At 33.0% G+C, this 19,862-nt stretch overlaps 1 protein-coding gene across 3 annotated transcripts in view; it reads left to right on the top strand.

Moving 5' to 3' along the window:
• Positions 1-13,223, top strand: part of SEMA3D (semaphorin 3D) — a 202,114-nt gene extending 188,891 nt beyond the window's left edge. For all 3 annotated transcript variants that reach the window (XM_012461247.3, XM_064375140.1, XM_064375150.1), the window contains 2 exons: positions 1,564-1,703; positions 8,467-13,223. In XM_012461247.3, the coding sequence (XP_012316670.1) occupies positions 1,564-1,703; positions 8,467-8,892 (566 nt within the window). In that variant the 3' untranslated portion in view covers positions 8,893-13,223. The remainder of the gene's footprint in view (positions 1-1,563; positions 1,704-8,466) is intronic.
• The last annotated feature ends 6,639 nt before the right edge of the window (positions 13,224-19,862 follow it).

Raw genomic sequence — 19,862 nt, 5'->3', positions numbered from 1 at the left:
ATTATAAAAATTTTTAAAGTAGGAAAAATTCATAAATGAAACAAATGTTGGAAGTAACAATAAATTCATTTTCATTTTCAGTGAAACTGATGTAGAGATGTCATAGACATTATTTTTACTAATTTGAAAAAATAGTTCAGATAATGAGCTCACTATTTTTTTTCCAGTTGATTTCACCAATGTATCTTTTACTAAATTGACCAATTCTTTGGTTAAGTCAGTCTAATTAATTCCATTTCTCCTGAGCCCTTGCCCCATAACCCAGCAATCAAACTGCATCTCCCCTACTTTGTTGACAAAATTCCTTTCTCAGGAAAATGGTATCTGTTATTATAAGATAGTGTGTGTCTTTCTTTCCCATGATTGGCACCAGTGATCTTTCTGTGCATTAGGAACTTATTCACTGTGAAAATCACAGATATAATCTGTTGAATTGGTGGAGATAGTTGATAGACTACAGATTTTAAATGGAATCCACGAATTTTCAAGGTTAGATGAGGTTAATTCATGATGGTGTCAGCATGCTTGACTTACTTAATCCTTGCTGGTAAAACACAAATAAGTTCAAAATAAGTTTCTTGAAAAGAAGCCTAACTAACTATTTAATATATGTGCATTTATGCCATTTGCTGATAATCTGTATGTTCAGCTTTAGGATTCACTTGGTCCCTTAAGCCTTATTCTAGTTGCTGTCTGTAGTGCTAAGTAAGCCCATCTGAAAATTGAGATATCTGAATATATGAAGAAATAGTGAATATTTGGGCCAGGCTGAGCAGCTGTCATTTTTTATTTGATCAAATTTGAGCCAGAGCTCTTAGATCACACATGGGACACAGTCTTTATCTATTCTAGATGGAATTTACTTCAGATGGTGCATTGATTTACAAGAAGAAGGTGTCTATGACATTGTTTAAGCATCCCCTTAACTATCTCATGGCATATGTGTATCAGGCTAAAAAATCCCTCTGTATAAAAAATTTTTTTAAATGGTAGATTAATACAGATAAGACCCAGATTTTGAGTATTAGTGCATCTGGCTTATAATCATCATTGTAGAATTTTATCAAGTGTAGATCATTATACTTACTTTTTTTTCTGAATCAAAATTTTCTGTTATCTGATCAGCTCTGTGGACCAATTCATGATAGAAATTACCTTTAAAAGTAAAGCAAACTGCTCATCATGAACCACCTACAAAGTTGTTTCTATTTTATACTAACAAAAAAGTGTTAAAGCACTAAAAGATGCAAAAGGTGTATTCAGCTCAAAGGAAGAAATCTCAGTGTATAGAGTTAGATATTATGAATATTATTTTTAAAATATCAAGTGCAAGTAGCTGATATATTGATGAAATAATAAAAATGACAATACAGGGATAAAAATTTAAAAATCAATCTATTGGGTAATATTTGTCTCAGGTAACAATATTATACCATCAATTTCCTTTCTCTTTAATAATGTATATGATTCTTTCCCCATAGCATCTGTTCTGAATCAGTCTGTTTTCCCATTGCTTTTAAAATCAGGTCAAGGTTAATCTCTTATTCCATGTTTGCTTTCCAGGCATTAGTCATGAAACTGCTGATGAAAAGGTGATTTTTGGCATTGAATTTAACTCAACCTTTCTGGAATGTATACCTAAATCCCAACAAGCAACGATTAAGTGGTATATCCAGCAGTCAGGAGATGAGCATCGAGAGGAGGTAAGCTGTTGTCATCAAAGAATACTCACCTTGAGGGAAACAGTGTGCAATTGAGAGATGTTCAACTTTTAGTGCTATGTGCTGCTCTCATCATTATTTGATTAAAAAAGCAGTTTTCGCTCACCAACACCAAAGGTAACAATAACTCTGAGATAAGAATAGGCCACTTTCACACAAATGTATTCATAAAATATATTTAAAAGCAGACTAAATTTTGTAAAGACATTTACATCTTTTTTCAAATTCCATATTTCATGGATTGCCTACATTTAGAAACAAATCTCTGACCAATAACAAGGACACCGTATTTTTTTCCCCACAGAACAGTGACTAAATTTTAGTTCACATTGTGTTCAATTAAGATCATGAGATGAAACACGTTGAGGTTGTATTAAAACAGAAATATCTATGTTTATCAAATAAATTATATGAGCAAATTAGATAAGTATCCAGACATGTTAAACTAAGGACACTGTAATGAATAATGGAATGAGCACACAGGATTCAGAATTACATATCTTGAGTTGAAACATGGTCCTTAAACCTTTGGTAATGTTCCTGAGCTCCCAGTTTTCTGAGTGAACAAAATAAATTAAAAAGTTACTATAAAATTAAGTGAGAAAACACATATGCGAATGAGCCTCCTTTCAAAAAGGAGGCTCTCACAACTGTAAATTATGCATATAAAATTACAGATACCCTATTAGGATATTTTACATGTGGATCAAAATTCTCTAAAATATCAGCCTTATTGGCAAGTCTATAAACATTTAAAATAGTAATGGAATTAAGTAAAACATTAGTACAGAACAGTGGATCTCAACCTCAGATAATTTTGTTTCCAGAGTGCCGACATTAGGCAATGTCTGGAGACATTTTTTTAACCTCACAGCTGGGTGGGTGGGTGACTGAGCGGTTGCTCCTGGTGTGTGCTGGGTAGAGGTCAGAGATGATTCTAAGAATCCTACAATGCACAGTCCCTTACAATAAAGAACTATCTGACCCCAAACGTTAATGCTGCTGAGGTTAAGAAATCTTCAAGTAAAAAAATCAAATTTTATCATAAGAAATTGATTTAAAGATATAGTTCCACTCATATATGAAGAATTTAATATTATTCTCTTCATCTAACAGATACAAGAATAACTTTTGATAAACGTTAATTTTTTACATACTTAATACAGGAATAAAGAAATAATTTCATGCCTTATTAAGTCAAATTTCTCCAATAAAACTAGATTCCTGACTTCTGTAAGTCCTAAGATTATGGCAGATTCATATTTACACTGAATATTTATTTTAAGGGTCCCATTTTTACCAGTATATATTGAAATATTATTTGATATAGGTGATTAATTTCAAAATATAAGACATTTACTTGCTATCCAAGAAATATTGAAAGAAAGAATTATATTAAAAATTTCTAACATCTAGATTTTTTGTTAAATTACAATGTTTTAATCTTAAGTGTCACAAACCAATATTTTTAATTTTATAGCGAATAAAGTTGGGTAATTGCTTTTCAATTAAATATAATTCTTTAATAAATGACATTTTTCTTCATGGAAAATTTAATCTGATTTTTAAAGATATGTGGTCCTCTGCTTGAGTTCATTTCTCAGCTATAGATACTAACATTTGCCTGTGGTTGTTTGCATTCACATCTTTCATTTTCTTGAAAATTCTGTGCATTACTTTAATTTACCTTTTAACAGTATATTATATATTCATGATGGTACCATGCTCCATGAATTTCAATGGAGCAGAAATATTTATTGAATTTTACTTAAAAGTATCTTAGCTGTAATATTTCAACTGGTATTTTCATTTATCTTTGTAAATAGACAGTTTCACATTGTCCAGGATATGCAACACAGCTTCCTGAGCTGAGGAAAATGGCAATATCCAGATTATGCTTGAAACAGTTTTCCCAGCAGGATCCCTTCTGCTTCTTACCCATAAGGTCACAGTTTGGAATCTTTCCTCCACTCAAAAACAGCCTGCAGGAGGGACCATAATCTCTTGTGGCACAGAGGCTGTCACCAGGTTATTCTCTGCCAGGAGGAGAACATTTCCTTACTGAGCTGTTTCACAGTTGGGTGCTGTAGGGGAGGTCATGAGTCAGTTATCTGCTGACTTTCTTATAAAGCTGTTCTTAAAATTGATGATGTTTGTGCTGTAACTACTGAGTCCATTGGCAGTCCCCAAGCTTCTGTTGAACTCTGGGATCTGAATAAGTAAACGAGACTGTACCATATTTTTAAAACATCTTCAAATATCTGCATTTTCCACTTGTAGAGCTTATTTTATTTTTGTTCTTTTCATTATGAACAATTTTAAAATTACAGTAACACATAAAATAACTATGAGGCCACTAAGTGTAGATAAGCATAAGTAATATTTTGATGTCTATTACAGCTTTTTTCCTCACGAGCCACTGTACTGTGAGCATTTTCCATTTTCCTTTAACGTCAATGCCATGTTTTTTCTGTCTCCCACACATCCCACCCCGATGCCATAGTTACCCATAGGTATTCCAGGTGTTCTTTCACTAGTTCATGTTCCTGCTTAAAAAAAAAAAGTAATGAACTTTATATTGAGTCTTTCTCTACTTGTCTACCTATTTTCTTAGGGAAAAATCTTAGAAGTAAAATAATAAATAACTTAAAAACATTTTTCATCTTTATGGATTTTGATAAACAACTGCATATTGCTAATTTCACATAAAATCACTGTATTAATGTCTGTTATGAACCCCTGAGGCAAAATTATTATGTATCACAATTTACAAAAATCTTTACCAGCTTAATATGTGAAAATGTATTGCATTAATATGTAGTTCTTTGAATATTAGTGAATGTGAACTTACCTTCTTATGTTTCTTGGTTGTTGGCTTCAGTTGAATTTGGTGAACTGTCTTGCCTGTCATTGCTTACTTTATAATGCCATATTTATTTAAAAATAATTGTAATAAGTTATTTACAGATTATAGGTATTAATAATTTAATATTACACATATTACACATTATTTTATTTTACATTTCTGTTTCTGACAATTTCTTTCTTTTCTACAAATTTTGTATTTATATAGGCAAATCTATTGATTTATGGCTCTGTGATTTCTCACCTGTTATGAGCAAAGACTCCTTTCCCAATGAGACAGGAATTATATATTTTTTCTAGTTATCTTAATTTTTTTTTACATTTACGCTTTACATATTATATTTACATGTATCCAAAGATATTAATCTAGTAGTTATTTAAGTGTACATTTGATTTTTTTTAAATAATGAGCTCATTACTCCAGCATCCTTTTTAGTAAGTTTTCCTTTTTCTAATGTTTGCTTAAAAGTATTAATTATCGGTTTTGGGGTATATTAATAGATGGATAATATACAGTGTCATGTAAGTAAACTCTGAGAAATTTAAAAGCATGTATACAAACGATTCCATTCCAGTTCTTTTTCCTTTCTTCCAAATTAAGTAAGAAAACTTTACAGTGTATTTTTCAAATACAGAGAAATTTTTGCAACAGTTTTGCAGACAGACATTTGTTTTCTCACACAAGGAGCTTTCTTTATTTTTTAATCCTAATTTTTCTCTGGTAATATTTGCTGTTTGTTTGTTTGAGAAAGGGGATATTTTTGAAGCCCTGCTCTCTCCCAAGGCACATGCAATGCTTTTACTATGAAAGAACTGACATGTGAATTATCTGTAAAGTAACTACCATCAGGCTGCTATTATCAGTGATAAAGTCCCTGACCTTTACCTGCTGCTTAATACCTAAATGTCCTTTGTCCCTCCATGTTACTCTTCTCATGTTAAATGAATTGCCCTTCACTGAAGATCCATATTTAATAATGCCAAATATATTATCCTTGTTCACATTAGGCAAATGAATAGTCGACCCCAGCTCAAACGTGGTTTTGATTTGTAAGGTTGGGCAGTTTTTACTTATCACTTCTAGAGTGGAGAAAATTCCAAGAGTTTAAATCAATGGCCAGAGATTACATTATCTCTTTGTAAAGGAGCTGAGTTTTCTAAATTGACTGTGCTGACATTTCACTGTTAAGATACAGTCTGCATAATGCATCCTATTTCAGCAAAGAATGAAAGCATTACAGATAATGAGAATGTAAAGTAGGCACATGTTAATCTACCTACTTAGTTTCTGGATCACAAATTTTTATCTCTAAATTGCAAAAATTCTGTGTAAATATATCATCTATTCAAAATGTCTTTCATTAGAGCTGCCAGTTTACTAAAAGCATATTATTGAAATTTTAGCAAGAAGAAAATTAGTTAAATGATCTAATAGACATTAGTTAGATCTAGAATGCTGAAAATTTATTAAATCAAGTATGATATCTATAGGTCAAAAACCAAAGAACAAATCCAGCATTCCACAGAAGAAAAGAAAGTTGAAAGATCATGACTGGGTAATGGAATGCCAGGTGTTTGTTTATGGAATCCTTGAGTCTGTGGGGACAAAACTAGAAGGGAAAGGGGGGAAGGGAACCAGACCTCAAAGTACAACAACATAAACAGGATTCAAAAAGATAACAGCAAAATAATGATGAAGTGTTGCACAATATGTGTGAGATCAACTCATAATTTCTTCCTGTCAGAAGATTAAAGATAACAATAAAAAGTCAGAGCTGTGACAATCTCTAAAAGCCACATTAAATGCAGTTTAAACATGAGCAAGAGCACCAGTTATGTAAAATAAATCAAAGGATGAACTAGAACTGGACATATCCACTTTGATTGTCATGCTAATAACCTCAGGCCATTTTCTATTAAGAGAATTACAGTAATAAAGGCTTCAAAATATTACCTCTCAAGCAGCATGGCAGTAGTGTGTAATGTTGCTAATAATATTTCAACCTTTAACCTTCAAAGAGCTTTGCTTTTAATCCCCAAATACACCATATGCTGCGTCACCAACTTGATAGATGGGAGACCAATGGAGGAAGATAAATGAGTCATCCTAGGAAACAGAGTAGGTAGAGACCAGAAGGTTACGTTATGAAGCTAGCATTTTGAGACCTAAAGTGTACTAAATTTTCTCAAAAATTTTAGTGAAATTATCAAAGGGAAAAGAACAATTATAGTGTATTAAATTTGAGATTGCCATTTCTGTTTAAGATTGGTCATTTAGAACTCTCCCGATTCAAATTCATGTTTATTTTAGGCATGAGACTCCTATGGTTTCTGAGAATGTAAATTAATTCAAAGTTAGTTTGTATTACAATAGCATTTCCAAAGGTCTGGGCTTTTAGAATAAATTCGTAAGAAAAAGAATACCACATCCAGCTTACCAAATGGGCAACATAAGAGAAACAAACAAAACTCTGATGGTGTGGATTCAGTGCAGAGCAAAGGCAGGCCTGGAGACCATTCAGCCTCATTAACCAGGGATCTGAGCTGTGACCTGCCTTTGGCCTCAAATGGTTCCCCGCCAGCTGCACTTCTCTGGCACACAGGGTGGCTTGCCATATACTTGTTAGCTAACTGGGCTGGTAGCCAGAGATGTTTCTTTTCCTTTTCTCATATTTCCAGTATAGGGAAGATTTTTTCCTACATATTTTTCACATAAAGATTCAGAGTACAATCCACCCACTGTGAATAAATTTAATTTAGCCATCTTTATGCCTCCTTGATTTCCATCAACTAAAAGTCTACAATACAGGGGCAGATGTGTAAACTGGGAAATCTTCCAGACTTCTTTGCTGTTGTTGTTGTTATTCCACTTAATGCTGAGCCACTCAACAATACTCCACATTAAGCAGGGTTCCTTTGTCGGTAAACATGCCTCTAGTTTTACTGAAGATAGGTTCACTGTTCACATCGTATCGTGGACCGGGCAAACTTAATGTTAGACGTCTTTTAGTAATACTGCTTCAATGGCTGGAGAGCATCACATTTCAGTGGAATAGAGCTTTGTGTTCATTGTGCTTTCTCACACTTGAAATCATATTACTATGTTATAGTACACAGAGGTATGGCAAATATTTCCACAGATGACAATCTAAAGTATCACATATACATACAGTTCAAAATTCAATCAACAGTAAAGAGGAAAATTCAGCTTTCAATGTTGCTAACCTTCCGACTAGGGTCCTACTCAATTACAGCTCTAACATCCAAAAGACTATACCCATACCTTTGGGTCTGACTTTAAAGAAGTCATCATTTACAGCTTTCATATGCTACTCACATACTTTATTTTGTGATATCTGGAAAACAGTAAATTTCATTTGGAATTATTGTTCTACTCTACCCTATAGATAGTAGCATATAGTGAAGCTCATTTTCTATTCAATGATTGTAACTGATGCTTTCTTGCTCCAAAATTCAGGTGCTAATTTATGATCTTGGTATAGTAATTTGTATCTGAAATCTCTGTTAAGAAGGTCGCTTGATAGTTTCCAGTTTTTCATGACTTTTAACAGTTTTTAATTCCTATCTGTATACTGGAAGAGAAAAGATAATAATTTATAAATGCTTCCCATGGAGTTTTGCTAAGTTAGACTTAATAAAATACAAATTTGAAAAATTCAGGATATAGTTTGGGGGCTACTATTTAGTTGAATTTTTTCATCCTTTTTAACTATGGCTGACAATATTGTGCTTGATGCAGAGTCAGAGAGACAGTGAATATGTCTTTTAAGTTCATCTAAGTAAAACTATGTGGCTGTTTTCATTTGCTCTTAGCTTTCTCTGTTTTTAATTTATTACCTACATTTTTCCAATTCTGCAGTTGAAACCCGATGAAAGGATCATCAAAACGGAATATGGGCTACTGATTCGAAGTTTGCAGAAGAAGGATTCTGGGATGTATTACTGCAAAGCACAGGAGCACACTTTCATCCACACCATAGTGAAGCTGACTTTGAATGTCATTGAGAATGAACAGATGGAAAATACCCAGAGGGCAGAGCATGAGGAGGGGCAGGTCAAGGATCTATTGGCTGAGTCACGGTTGAGATACAAAGACTACATCCAAATCCTTAGCAGCCCAAACTTCAGCCTCGACCAGTACTGCGAACAGATGTGGCACAGGGAGAAGCGGAGACAGCGAAACAAGGGGAGCCCAAAGTGGAAGCACATGCAGGAAATGAAGAAGAAACGAAATCGAAGACATCACAGAGACCTGGATGAGCTCCCTAGAGCTGTGGCCACATAGTTTTCTACTTAATATAAAGAAAAGAATCTTTTACCTGCAAAAACACTGTCTTCTGTTTTGTATACCCCTTATATTGTAATAATTCATAAATGCTTCCCATGGAGTTTTGCTAAGGCACAAGACAATAATCTGAATAAGACGATATGTGGTGAATATAAGAAAGGGCAAAAAATTCATTTGAACCAGTTTTCCAAGAACAAATCTTGCACCTGCAAAGTCTAAGAATTATCCTAAAAATAGGGGCTTTAAATTTGTAAATGTTTTATGTTTGAGTTTTGGAATTTATTGTCATGTAAATAATTGAGCTAAGCAAGCACCAAATTTAATATTGTAATAAGGTGCTTTATTCCCTCAAATGTCCATTAAGCATGGAATTTACCATGCAGTTGTGCTATGTTCTTATGAACAGATATATCATTCCTATTGAGAACCAGCTACCTTGTGGTAGGGAATTAGAGGACAGACACAAATTAAGACAACTCCCATTATCAAGAGGAACTTTCCCAGTGAGCCGTTCACTCCCGGAGAATGGTATAGGAATTTGGAGAGTTGCATTATTTCTTTCTGACCACAGGGGTTAAATTTAGGGTCCTACAACATTGATTTACTGAAGGGCATCCATGCTTCCCCCAGGATTTCTGTTGACTAGTTAGGAGTAACAGGTTCACAGAGGGAAGTTGGTGCTCAGTTATGTGTTTCTAGAATACATGCTAAGCTCCACGGGGACAGAATGCTTAATAAATATTTTAAGATATGGGAAAAATATTTAAATAAAACAAGGGAAACATCATGATGTATAATGCATCCTAAGGGGAAAGCATGCATATGGGATTTGTTAGAAGACAGAAGGAAAAAGCCGTAAATTCTGGCTTTGGAGAAAACTCATATCCTCATGAAAAGGAAGAACAGTCACAAATAAAGTGAGAGAAATGTAATGGAGCTCTTTTCACTAGAGTATAAGTAGCTGCCAATTTGTAATTCATCTGTTAAAAAAATCTAGATTATAACAAATTGCTAGCAAAAGTCTGAGGAAAAATAAATTTTTCTGCAGAATCATAGGAAAAGTAGACATTTTATTTATAACCAAAGATATTTCAGTATATATTTTCTCTCTTTTAAAAATATTTATCATACTCTGTATATTATTTCTTTTTACTGCCTTTATTCTCTCCTGTATATTGGATTCTGTGATTATATTAAAGTGAACAGGAAAAAACAGTATATAACACAGAGAGAGAGAATTAAGAAAATGACAGTGCTGGGAGTGGGGATATATATTTGTTGAATAACGGAACACGTGTAAAATTTTGACAACGGGAAGGGTTAAATTAACTCTTTGACATCTTTTCTTCACTCAACCTGTTCGCATTGCTGAGTTAATCTGTTGTAATTGTAGTACTATTGTTTTAGTAATTTAACAATTAATAAGCCTGCCACATGTAAAAAGAACCAACCTCATAATATTAACATAAACATCCTTCATATTTTGTTAGTACTTTCAAATGTTTTCAATTTGACTTTCCCTCTGAATATGTATGGTGTGTTTCCTGTCTGTTTAAGCAGAACTCACCTTTCCTTCTTGTAACACAGAACCCTTAGCCTTCTTCTGTTTTGCCTTTTTCACGCCCTTTATAGTGTGAAATGAAAAATTAGTCACTTCCTCACATGGAAGGCAGCTTTTCAGAAAACTAAAAAACAGACATTTCTCGTTTCTCACGCATTCTACATATCTTGAAAGAAAAGTCTGTGAGAAACCCCGTGTGATTAGAGGGCAACTGAATGCAAGATCTGTGGCTCTATGCTGAGGGCATTGTCTCTCTCTTACGTTTCTTTTATTTGCATTGCTTACCTATCTCAAATTAGTCAAACTGATATCTGAGGTTTAATACTCCCTTTAATGATGAGTATTTGTAGGTCTTTCACTATAAGGAAAAGGTAAGGAATAATTTTAATAAAAGTGAACCAGAACAAATCACTTATTTAAAAAGTAATGCAAAAGAATAGTGTGGCATGATCAGACTGCTAATTGAATAGCATAACAAAAGTGTTTGTAATTATAGATTTGCTTGGACAGAATGTTCCAGGAACTCATAGCAAGCTCAAAGCAATTAAATGGGAACATTTTTAGTTAAAAAAAACTTCCAAATATTTGTGGGTCCCAACAGTAATAATCAAATAATGAATGATTTTGGAAAAATTACATGCAGGTTAAATGTTAGGACTGATTTATGAAAATAAATTTTATTTTCATCCAAATTTGAATGCCCAAACCATTTTTTAATTACTTCTTTCTAATCCTAGTTACTCAGTCAAAATTTGGAAAACTTATTTTATGACCACATATAATATTCTGGCTGCTTTGAATACAATAGTCTTAATTTATAATAATTGGTTAAAATATATTAAATGTATTATTAGTAAAACAAAATTTCCCACAACAAAAAAACAACATGTAGGGCAAATGTTTATGTGTATTTATAAAGATAAAGAATATCTAAACTATGCTTAATTTTTTCTTAGCTTTTTAGTTGTCTAGAACATTAGAGAAAGAATATGAATATATTAAATCCACAAACACACTATATACTTTCCTACCACTGACTATTTTACCAAATTTGCCTTAAAATAATGAAAAAGAAAAGTATAGTTAATGGTTTCAAATATGCTTTCTAAGAAATTGAGTCTCTATGGAGGGGATCTTAAAATGCCTGTTTACTCAAGGTTTCATATTTTTCTTGTCTCTCATACATATGTCTTCGACTGCCTTGTGTGTTCTTTTCTGAATTCATTTCAGCTATTTATGCTGCTAAATAGAATCCTGCATGTCTGCATTCATTTACATTCAATTTATTGTAAATTTTAAGAGTTTGTTTAGAAATGAATAGTCTAATTAATTCATGTAGAGCCCTTTTTTCCAAAGAGTTTGAAACACTACATCCACATTGTTGAATAAACATTTTTTGGAAACCAACCAAATTATTTAAGAAATGGAAAAGTATTCATAGAGAAATTTAGTAATCTGCAAAAGCCACAAGAGTAGTAGAAGAATTACAATTCACAAATGTTTCATCATTCTGTTGACTAAAACAATGCTCTTTTACAATATGCTGGCTACAAAATGGTCTTACTCTTGAATTTTGCTTTTGGTTTATATTTTGGTTCTTCATATTGTAGTATGTTTTGTTCCTGCTGAATTTTATACACTCAACTAAACAATAAGCTATTAGTAGTCACTTTTTATTTTTCATTTTTATCAAAATTAAATTTCCGAGGAAAACTTGATATTATTCAGCTGTCCACAAAATAATAAACAAGAACATTTATTAAATACTGATTTTCCTAAATATATTTCATATTTATTTATATAATAAATATAAATGGAAATCAAAACTGAAATAGCCTCCCTTTAGAATGTCACATTTTTCTTTGAAAACATGTTGGAATTGGTTAGCCTTCTTGGGAATGGATAATCTGGAAACAAACTGAAAAAAGATATTTGATGTGTTTTTATAGAAGATGTATTTTCATCATATTAAATGATCACAATTTTAAATAATTCATCTTACATGTGAGGTTAAAAAAATAAAATCTAAGATTCCCAGATTCTATACATTAGGAGTGCAAAGACAGGATCATACGCATGACTTATACCTCTCATTTAAATATTTTGTAGTATAAAGTATTTATGGAAAGTGAGATAGATGATTTTTGGAAAAGGGAAAAATTTGTCAGATGCCATAGTTAATCATATAATTTAATTCTAGTATTGTGAGTGGTTAGCAATCAACTTTGAATTTATAGTTTTGCTATTTTAAAAGAAATGTAGTCTTGTAGTATAAAATAATTAAAAATTGTTAAATGTATATTTTGGTTGTATTATAATAAAACACAAACATTAGTGTTCTATGATTATAAAGACTATTAGTTTGTTTGCAAATTTTGTTTTTAAAACTGAAATATGGTAAACAAATTTTATATATAAAATGGGAATAAAGAAAATATAAGATCAATATTTTCTGAAATTTTCAGTAGATACATTTTACACTGTAAGTATGCAGTAATTTCATTTATGAAAGAAAATAATGTGTCCTACCTAACAAGTATGCAGTAATTTCATTTATCAAAGAAAATAATGTGCCCTACCCAATTTGATGCAACTATATTGCTAAGCTTCGTTGTGATTTAATTTAGATTTTAGTGGGTTGAGATGAATGTTATTACCACAAATAACTACTTCTTTTTAAGCTTCCAATTGCTATCTGATTATTTAAAAATACTCATCTATATGTTTAGCTGTATTGGAGTATAATTTATTAAAGAGTAAGGTGAGGTTTCTGTCTTTAATTTTGCTTTATAAAAACATTTTTAAAATTTATTTTACAGACACATATTTCTTGACAATTTGGTACACACATAAAGAATATTTTATATTTGCAAATACATAATATATTATAATGTCCCACAAATGTGGTATTCAAATAATATAGAGAGATACTGTGTTGAGAAATGTCAAGTGTTTTTACTTCACTGATAAGCTTCTAACAGAAGTTTACAGTAATAGTCTTTAAAAGAACAAATAATGTTCATACAAAATACTCAAAAATTCTTACTTCCTTTGGGCTACTAAAAAATACAATAAACTGGGTGGCCCATACACCACAAAAATGTATTTCTCACAGTTCTGAAGCAAGAGAAATTCAAGATAAAGGTACTGGTCGATTCTGTGTCTGGTGAGGGCCACTTTGTGATTCATAGACAGTGCCTTCTTGTGTGTCCTCACATAGTGAAAGGGGTCAATGAGCTCTCTTCAGCCTATTTTACACAGGCAAGAAATCCACTCATCGGTGTTCCACTCTCATAACCTAATCACCTTCTAAAAGGCCCCACTTTCTAATACCATCACCTTGGGAGTTAGGATTTCAATGTATAAATTGAGGAAAGAGGGAACACAAAAATTGAAACCACAGCAGAGCTCTTAGGTCCTAGATCATGTCCAAGCTTTTACTGTAGATGAAATATAAGATTAATAATTGAGAAAATTCCAGGTATAACTGTTTGATATATTTGTTTGATATAATATAAATATGTATATTTGTATTATACATAAAGACCACATAAGTAATTCTCAAGACAGAAGAAACAAGAATGTAACAATTTAGTTGAGAATGAAAAGCATTTAAGACCACACAAATTGTGGTTTTTATCAATATGGCTTTACTAGTCAAAAAAACTCTTGCCCAAAGAAGATGAAGTTGCAAATACCTTTATTGCTTGTTTCAGAAGCTCATATACTTCTACTTTACATATGTATTGGCATAAACACTCATCTTGGAGAGTGATTTGGATATCCAATGAAGTTGGATTTTAGTGCATTGAGATGAATGTTATTACCACAAGTAACTACTTCTTTTTAAAGTTTCCAATTGCCATCTGATTATTTAAAAATACTCATTTATATATATACTGAATTGGAGTATAATATCTCAAGAACAAGCTCTTCACAATTAGTATATACCCTAAGGAAACTTCTCCACATGTATAATAGTAGACATTTTTGAAACTCTACTACATGATAATTATAATAGAAAAACAGAACAACCTATATGTTCAAGAAAAGGAGAATGAATATGTTGAAATATGTTACTAAATAGATACAGAAGTTTAAATTTTTTAAAAAAAGGTTTTATGTATCAACAGAAAAATCTCAAAAACGTAATGTTAAGCAAATGAAATCAAGTAGTCTAGGCATGCAAAAAAAAATTGTCCTTGGTATATCAAATTTAAAGAAGCAAATGATACTGCTTATGGTACATAAGTAGTACACATAGAAAAACAATTTCTGGAAAAGTTAAGTACAAAATTCAAAATTGATCTTTCTCTAAGGATCAAGGAAAAGCTACCATTGTTTCAATAGCTTTTAAAATCCTTTAAAAAAAAAAAATCTAAACCTGCCCAGGTGTGGTAGCCCATGCCTATAATCCCAGCACTTTGGGAGGCCGAGGCAGGCAGATCATGAGGTCAGGAGTTCAAGACCAGCCTGACCAATATGGTGGAACCCCATCTCTACTAAAAACACGAATATTAGCTGGATGTGGTGGCGCATGCCTGTAGTTCCAGCTACTTGGGAGGCTGAGGCAGGAGACTCACTTGAACCTGGGAGGTGGAGGTTGCAGTGAGCCAAGATGGCACCACTGCACTCCAGCCTGGGCAACAAGACTCCATCTCATTTAAAAAAAAAAAAAAAAAAAAAAAAAAAAAAAAAAACTAAATGCAATAGAGTAAAATATTGAATCTTGAAAAATTTGAGTATTAGATTACATACTATGTATTATTGTCCACATAATTGTGTAATTGAAATAGTTCAAATAAAAAGTACATAAAGGATCTCTATCTCAATACAAATGAATTAGTAGTAAATTCTGAAGACAAAGAGATAGAGAAAGAGAAAAAAGAATAACACAGAAATAGTAAAAATCAGTCATTGTATAGTAAATACAGTTCCAGTTGTTCTTATGACATGGACTTTCTTGGACACCCTGATTATTTTAAAAAGATAAAGACCTTGGTTGGCCTCAGGGATCCAGGAATAATGTCTATTCTTCAAAGTAACAAACTATTGTTATGAAAATGACTGCAACATCTAGGGTATCAAGCTATTTGCTTAATATACCAGAAGCCTCTGAACAGCTGAACTGGCCTTTTCTTGGATTGAATACTGTTTAAGGTTGATGTCTAAAATATAGAATTTATTCTTCCTGGCTTACAAATCAAATTTATAAACCAACTAATGCTCTTTATGTAACCTGAAACATAAAGAGAAATGTTTACATCATGTTATATGTCTTTAAATGTTTCAATTGTTATTTTCTTAAAGAAAGATTCTATAGCAATATAATTTTCACTTGTAATTCACTATGAAAGTTTTATGTGTAGACATAGGCCAAAAGTTAGCCAAACATTTCAGACTTTAGCAAATTCTCAATTTTATTGGGTTCTGCTAGTGAGGAGCTAGAATAGTTAAACAAGTATTTTAGGAGTATAAGGTAGCATATTCTGAGAGTATTAAAGTACATAAACATAGATAAGAAGAAAATGAGACCAATTTACTAGATGAAAAGTTATCATTTAGAATCAGGAAACCAGTTGTTTAATGGGCGATATTTCTCTAAGCTTTTAATATATTGAAACGAATTACTGTTGAGCAATTATCTCCAATTATTGAATTGTGTTTAAATTGTAGCTCTTTCTTGCAGGTCATTTTTACCACAGAAAAACAAACAAAAAACTTTGAATCTGCTATGGTAATTTTTGTCATTGTAATTAGTTTTTAAAGATATTTGGAAGTAGCCTTTGGTTTCAGTGGCTATGGCTGAAACTAAGAGGGATAATTTACCACACTTTATTTAAGAAGACAAGGGTCTGATTACTAGAAACTTGCTTTTCAGACTATGTAGTGATTTAATCCTGTAGGAAGGGGGAGACATCCATAGAAAAAGAGGGAGAGTACTACATCAAGGGAACACCCTGTGGGACTAAAGAATCTCAACAACAGCCTTCAGCTCTAGACTTCTCCTCTGATGGAGCCTACCCGAGCGAGAATGAACCAGAAAGCAACTCTGGTAATATAACAAAACAAGGTCCTTAACACCTCCAAAAAAATCACACTAGCTAACCAGCAATGGACCCAAACCAAGAAGAAATCCCTGATTTACATAAAAAATAACTCAGGAAGTTAGTTATTAAGCTAATCAGGGAAGCACCAGAGAAATGCAAAGTCCAATGTAAGGAAATCCAAAAACATGATACAAGATGTGAAGGGAGAAATATTCAAAGAAACAGACAACATAAATAAAAAACAATAAAAACTTCTGGAAACAATAGACACACTTATAGAAACGCAAAGTTCTCTAGAAAGTCTCAGCAATTGAATTGAACAAGCAGAAGAAACAAATTCAGAGCTCAAAAACAAGGTCTTTGAATTAACCCAATTCAACAAAGTCAAAGAAAAAAGAGTAAGAAGATATGAATGAAGCCTCCAAGAAGTCTGGGATTATGTTAAACAATCAATCCAAAGAATAATTGGTGTTCCTGAGGAAGAAGAGAAATCTAAAAGTTTGGAAAACATATATGGGGAAATAATCAAGAAAATCTTCCCTGACCTTCCTTGCTAGAGACCTAGATATCCAAATACAAGAAGAACAAAGAACACCTGGGAAATTCATTGCAGAAAGATCATTATCTAGGCACATTGTCATCAGGTTACCTAAAGTTAAGATGAAGGAAGGAACCTTAAGAGCTGTGAGAAAAAAGCACCAGGTAACATATAAAGGAAAACCTAAAAACATTAACAGCAGATTTCACAGTTGAAGCCCTACAAGCTAGAAAGGATTGGGGCCCTATCTTTAGCCTTCTCAAAGAAAACAATTAGCCAAGTATTTTGTATGTAGCGAAACTAAGCTTCATATATGAAGGAAAGATACAGTATTTTTTAGACAAACAAATACTGAGAGAATTTGCCACTACCAAGTCACTACTACAAGAACTGCTAAAAAGGAGTGCTACATCTTGAAACAAATCCTGGAAACACATCAAAACAGAATCTTTTTAAAGCATAAATCTCACAGAACCTATAAAACAAAAATACAATTTTAAAAACAAAAACAAAAACCAAGGTATACAGGCAACAAATAGCACAATGAATCAGATGGTACTTCACAATACTGACACTGAATTTAAATGGCCTAAATGTACCACTTAAAAGATATAGAATGGCAGAATGGATACGAATTCACCAACCATCAACTGCCTTCAAGAGACTCACCTAACACATAAAGACTTGCACAAACTTAAGGTAAAGGGGTGGGAAAAGACATTTCAGGCAAATGGACACCAAAAATGAGCAGGAGTAGCTATTCTTATATCAGACAAAACAAACTTTAAAGCAATGGCAGTTAAAAAAGACAAAGAGGGACATTATATAATGGTAAAAGGCCACATCCAACAGGAAAGAATCACAATTCTAAACATATATGCACCTAACACTGGAGCTCCCAAATTTATAAAACAATTACTAACAGACATAAGAAATGGGATAGACAGCAACACAATAACAGTGGGGGACTTCAGTACTCCGCTGACAGTACTAGACAGGTCATCAAGACAGAAAGTCAACAAACAATCAATTTAAACTATACCCTGGAACAAAATGACTTAACAGATCTATACAGAACATTTTACCTAACAACCACAGAATATACATTCTATTTAACAACACATGGAACTTTCTTCCTAATAAAACATATGATAGGCCACAAAATAAGCCTCAATACATTTAAGAAAACTGAAAATATATCAAGCACTCTCTCAGGTCACAGTGCAATAAAACTGAAATGAACTCCAAAAGAAACCTTTGAAACTACCCAAATACATGGAAATAAAATAACCTGCTCCTGAATGATCATTGAGTCAAAAATGAAGTCAAAATGGGTATTAAAAAAATTCATCAAACTGAATGACAATAGTGACACAACCTATCAAAACCTCTGGGACACAGCAAAGGCAGTGCTATTGAGGAACTATGTTAACTTCTCTTCCCGGGTCCACAAGGGATGTGGTTTCAAAGGCAAGAACTTCCCAGTGTCATGCCTCCATCCACCTCCCCATCCAGGAACCTAGAGTTCTTTGTCTAACTTTCCTGCAGGCAGGCTAGGTAAAATTGCAAGTGCGCTTCCTTTGTTCAGAAAGCCCACCAAAAGTCCTGGAAGGAGGGGTTCTGTTGTGGGCCCAAGCAACGAATCTGAGATCAAAGTCAAAGATCGTCACTCCAGAGGACGTTTGAAAGAACTCCTCTCATTGGACAAGAACATGAACGGGGCAGGGGAAAAACCTCAAAGTTAAAACTCCACTGCCCCTTACCTGTGTGGACTCCTTCCCAGATTCCCTCCTACGGCAATGTGGGAGCTGTCTTTCCCTCTCTACCTGTGCAGATTTCCCTCTCTGGGATCCCCTCCCATAGCAGAGTGAGAGCTCTCTCTACTTCCCCCCCGCCCTCTGTCTGCCTAATAAATCGCTCTCTGCAAAACTCTTTGAGTCTGTTATATTTATACAAATGGTAAGCCACCGCACCTCAAGGGCCTCTTCTCCCATTCCTGGGGCAGAGGAGGCCAAGAACCTGAAATACCCAGTTAGACTATGAGGAAATTTCATAGCCCTAAATGCCTACATTAAAAAGTCTGAAACAGCACAACAGACAATCTAAGGTCAGATCTCAAGGAACTAGAGAAATAAGAACAAACCAAACCCAAACCCAGCAGAAGAAAGAAAATAACTAAGATCAGAGCAGAAGTAAATGAAATTGAAGCAAAGCAGAGAGGATTTTTAGGGCAGTGAAACTATTCTTATGATACTGTATTAGTAGCTCCATGCCATTATACATTTGTCCAAACCCATAGAATAGACATACCAAAGGTAAATAAACTCTAATGTAAACTGTGGATTTGGGGTAATAATGTGACAATGTATGTGAATTGATTGTAATAAATGTACCATGGTGGTAGAGGATCCTGATAGTGGGAGGAGGTTATGCATGTGTGGGGATAGTGAAAAATCTTTGTACTTTCTAGTAAATTTTGTTGCGAACCTAAAACTGCTCTAAATAATAAAGTCTATTATTTAAGGGAAAAAATGTGGAGCAAAAATGAACCAAAAATAGTTAATATCTGACAGAATATGTTTTAGGTGAAGAAATAGAAGCAGCTTGGTGATTATATTTAAAGACTTTTTATTTGTTAAGAGAAATATTAAATGTTAAAATGAGATAATTTTTAGAATTAAAATAATAAAAAGAGTAGATGATATACATTTGAAATAATAGTTGCTGATTCTAGCTTATAGATGCAGGGAACTTATTTTCTCGCTACTTCTGTGTATTTTTGAAGGTTTCCATAATAAGGAAGTTTGCATATGTAAAG

This window comes from Aotus nancymaae, unplaced genomic scaffold, assembly GCF_030222135.1.
Source record: "Aotus nancymaae isolate 86718 unplaced genomic scaffold, 86718_ANA_hifiasm-v0.15.2.pri h1tg000002l, whole genome shotgun sequence".
Lineage (NCBI taxonomy): Eukaryota > Metazoa > Chordata > Mammalia > Primates > Aotidae > Aotus > Aotus nancymaae.
The sequence above is the reverse complement of the archived record's forward strand: the minus strand, read 5'-3'. Positions and strand labels throughout refer to the sequence as shown.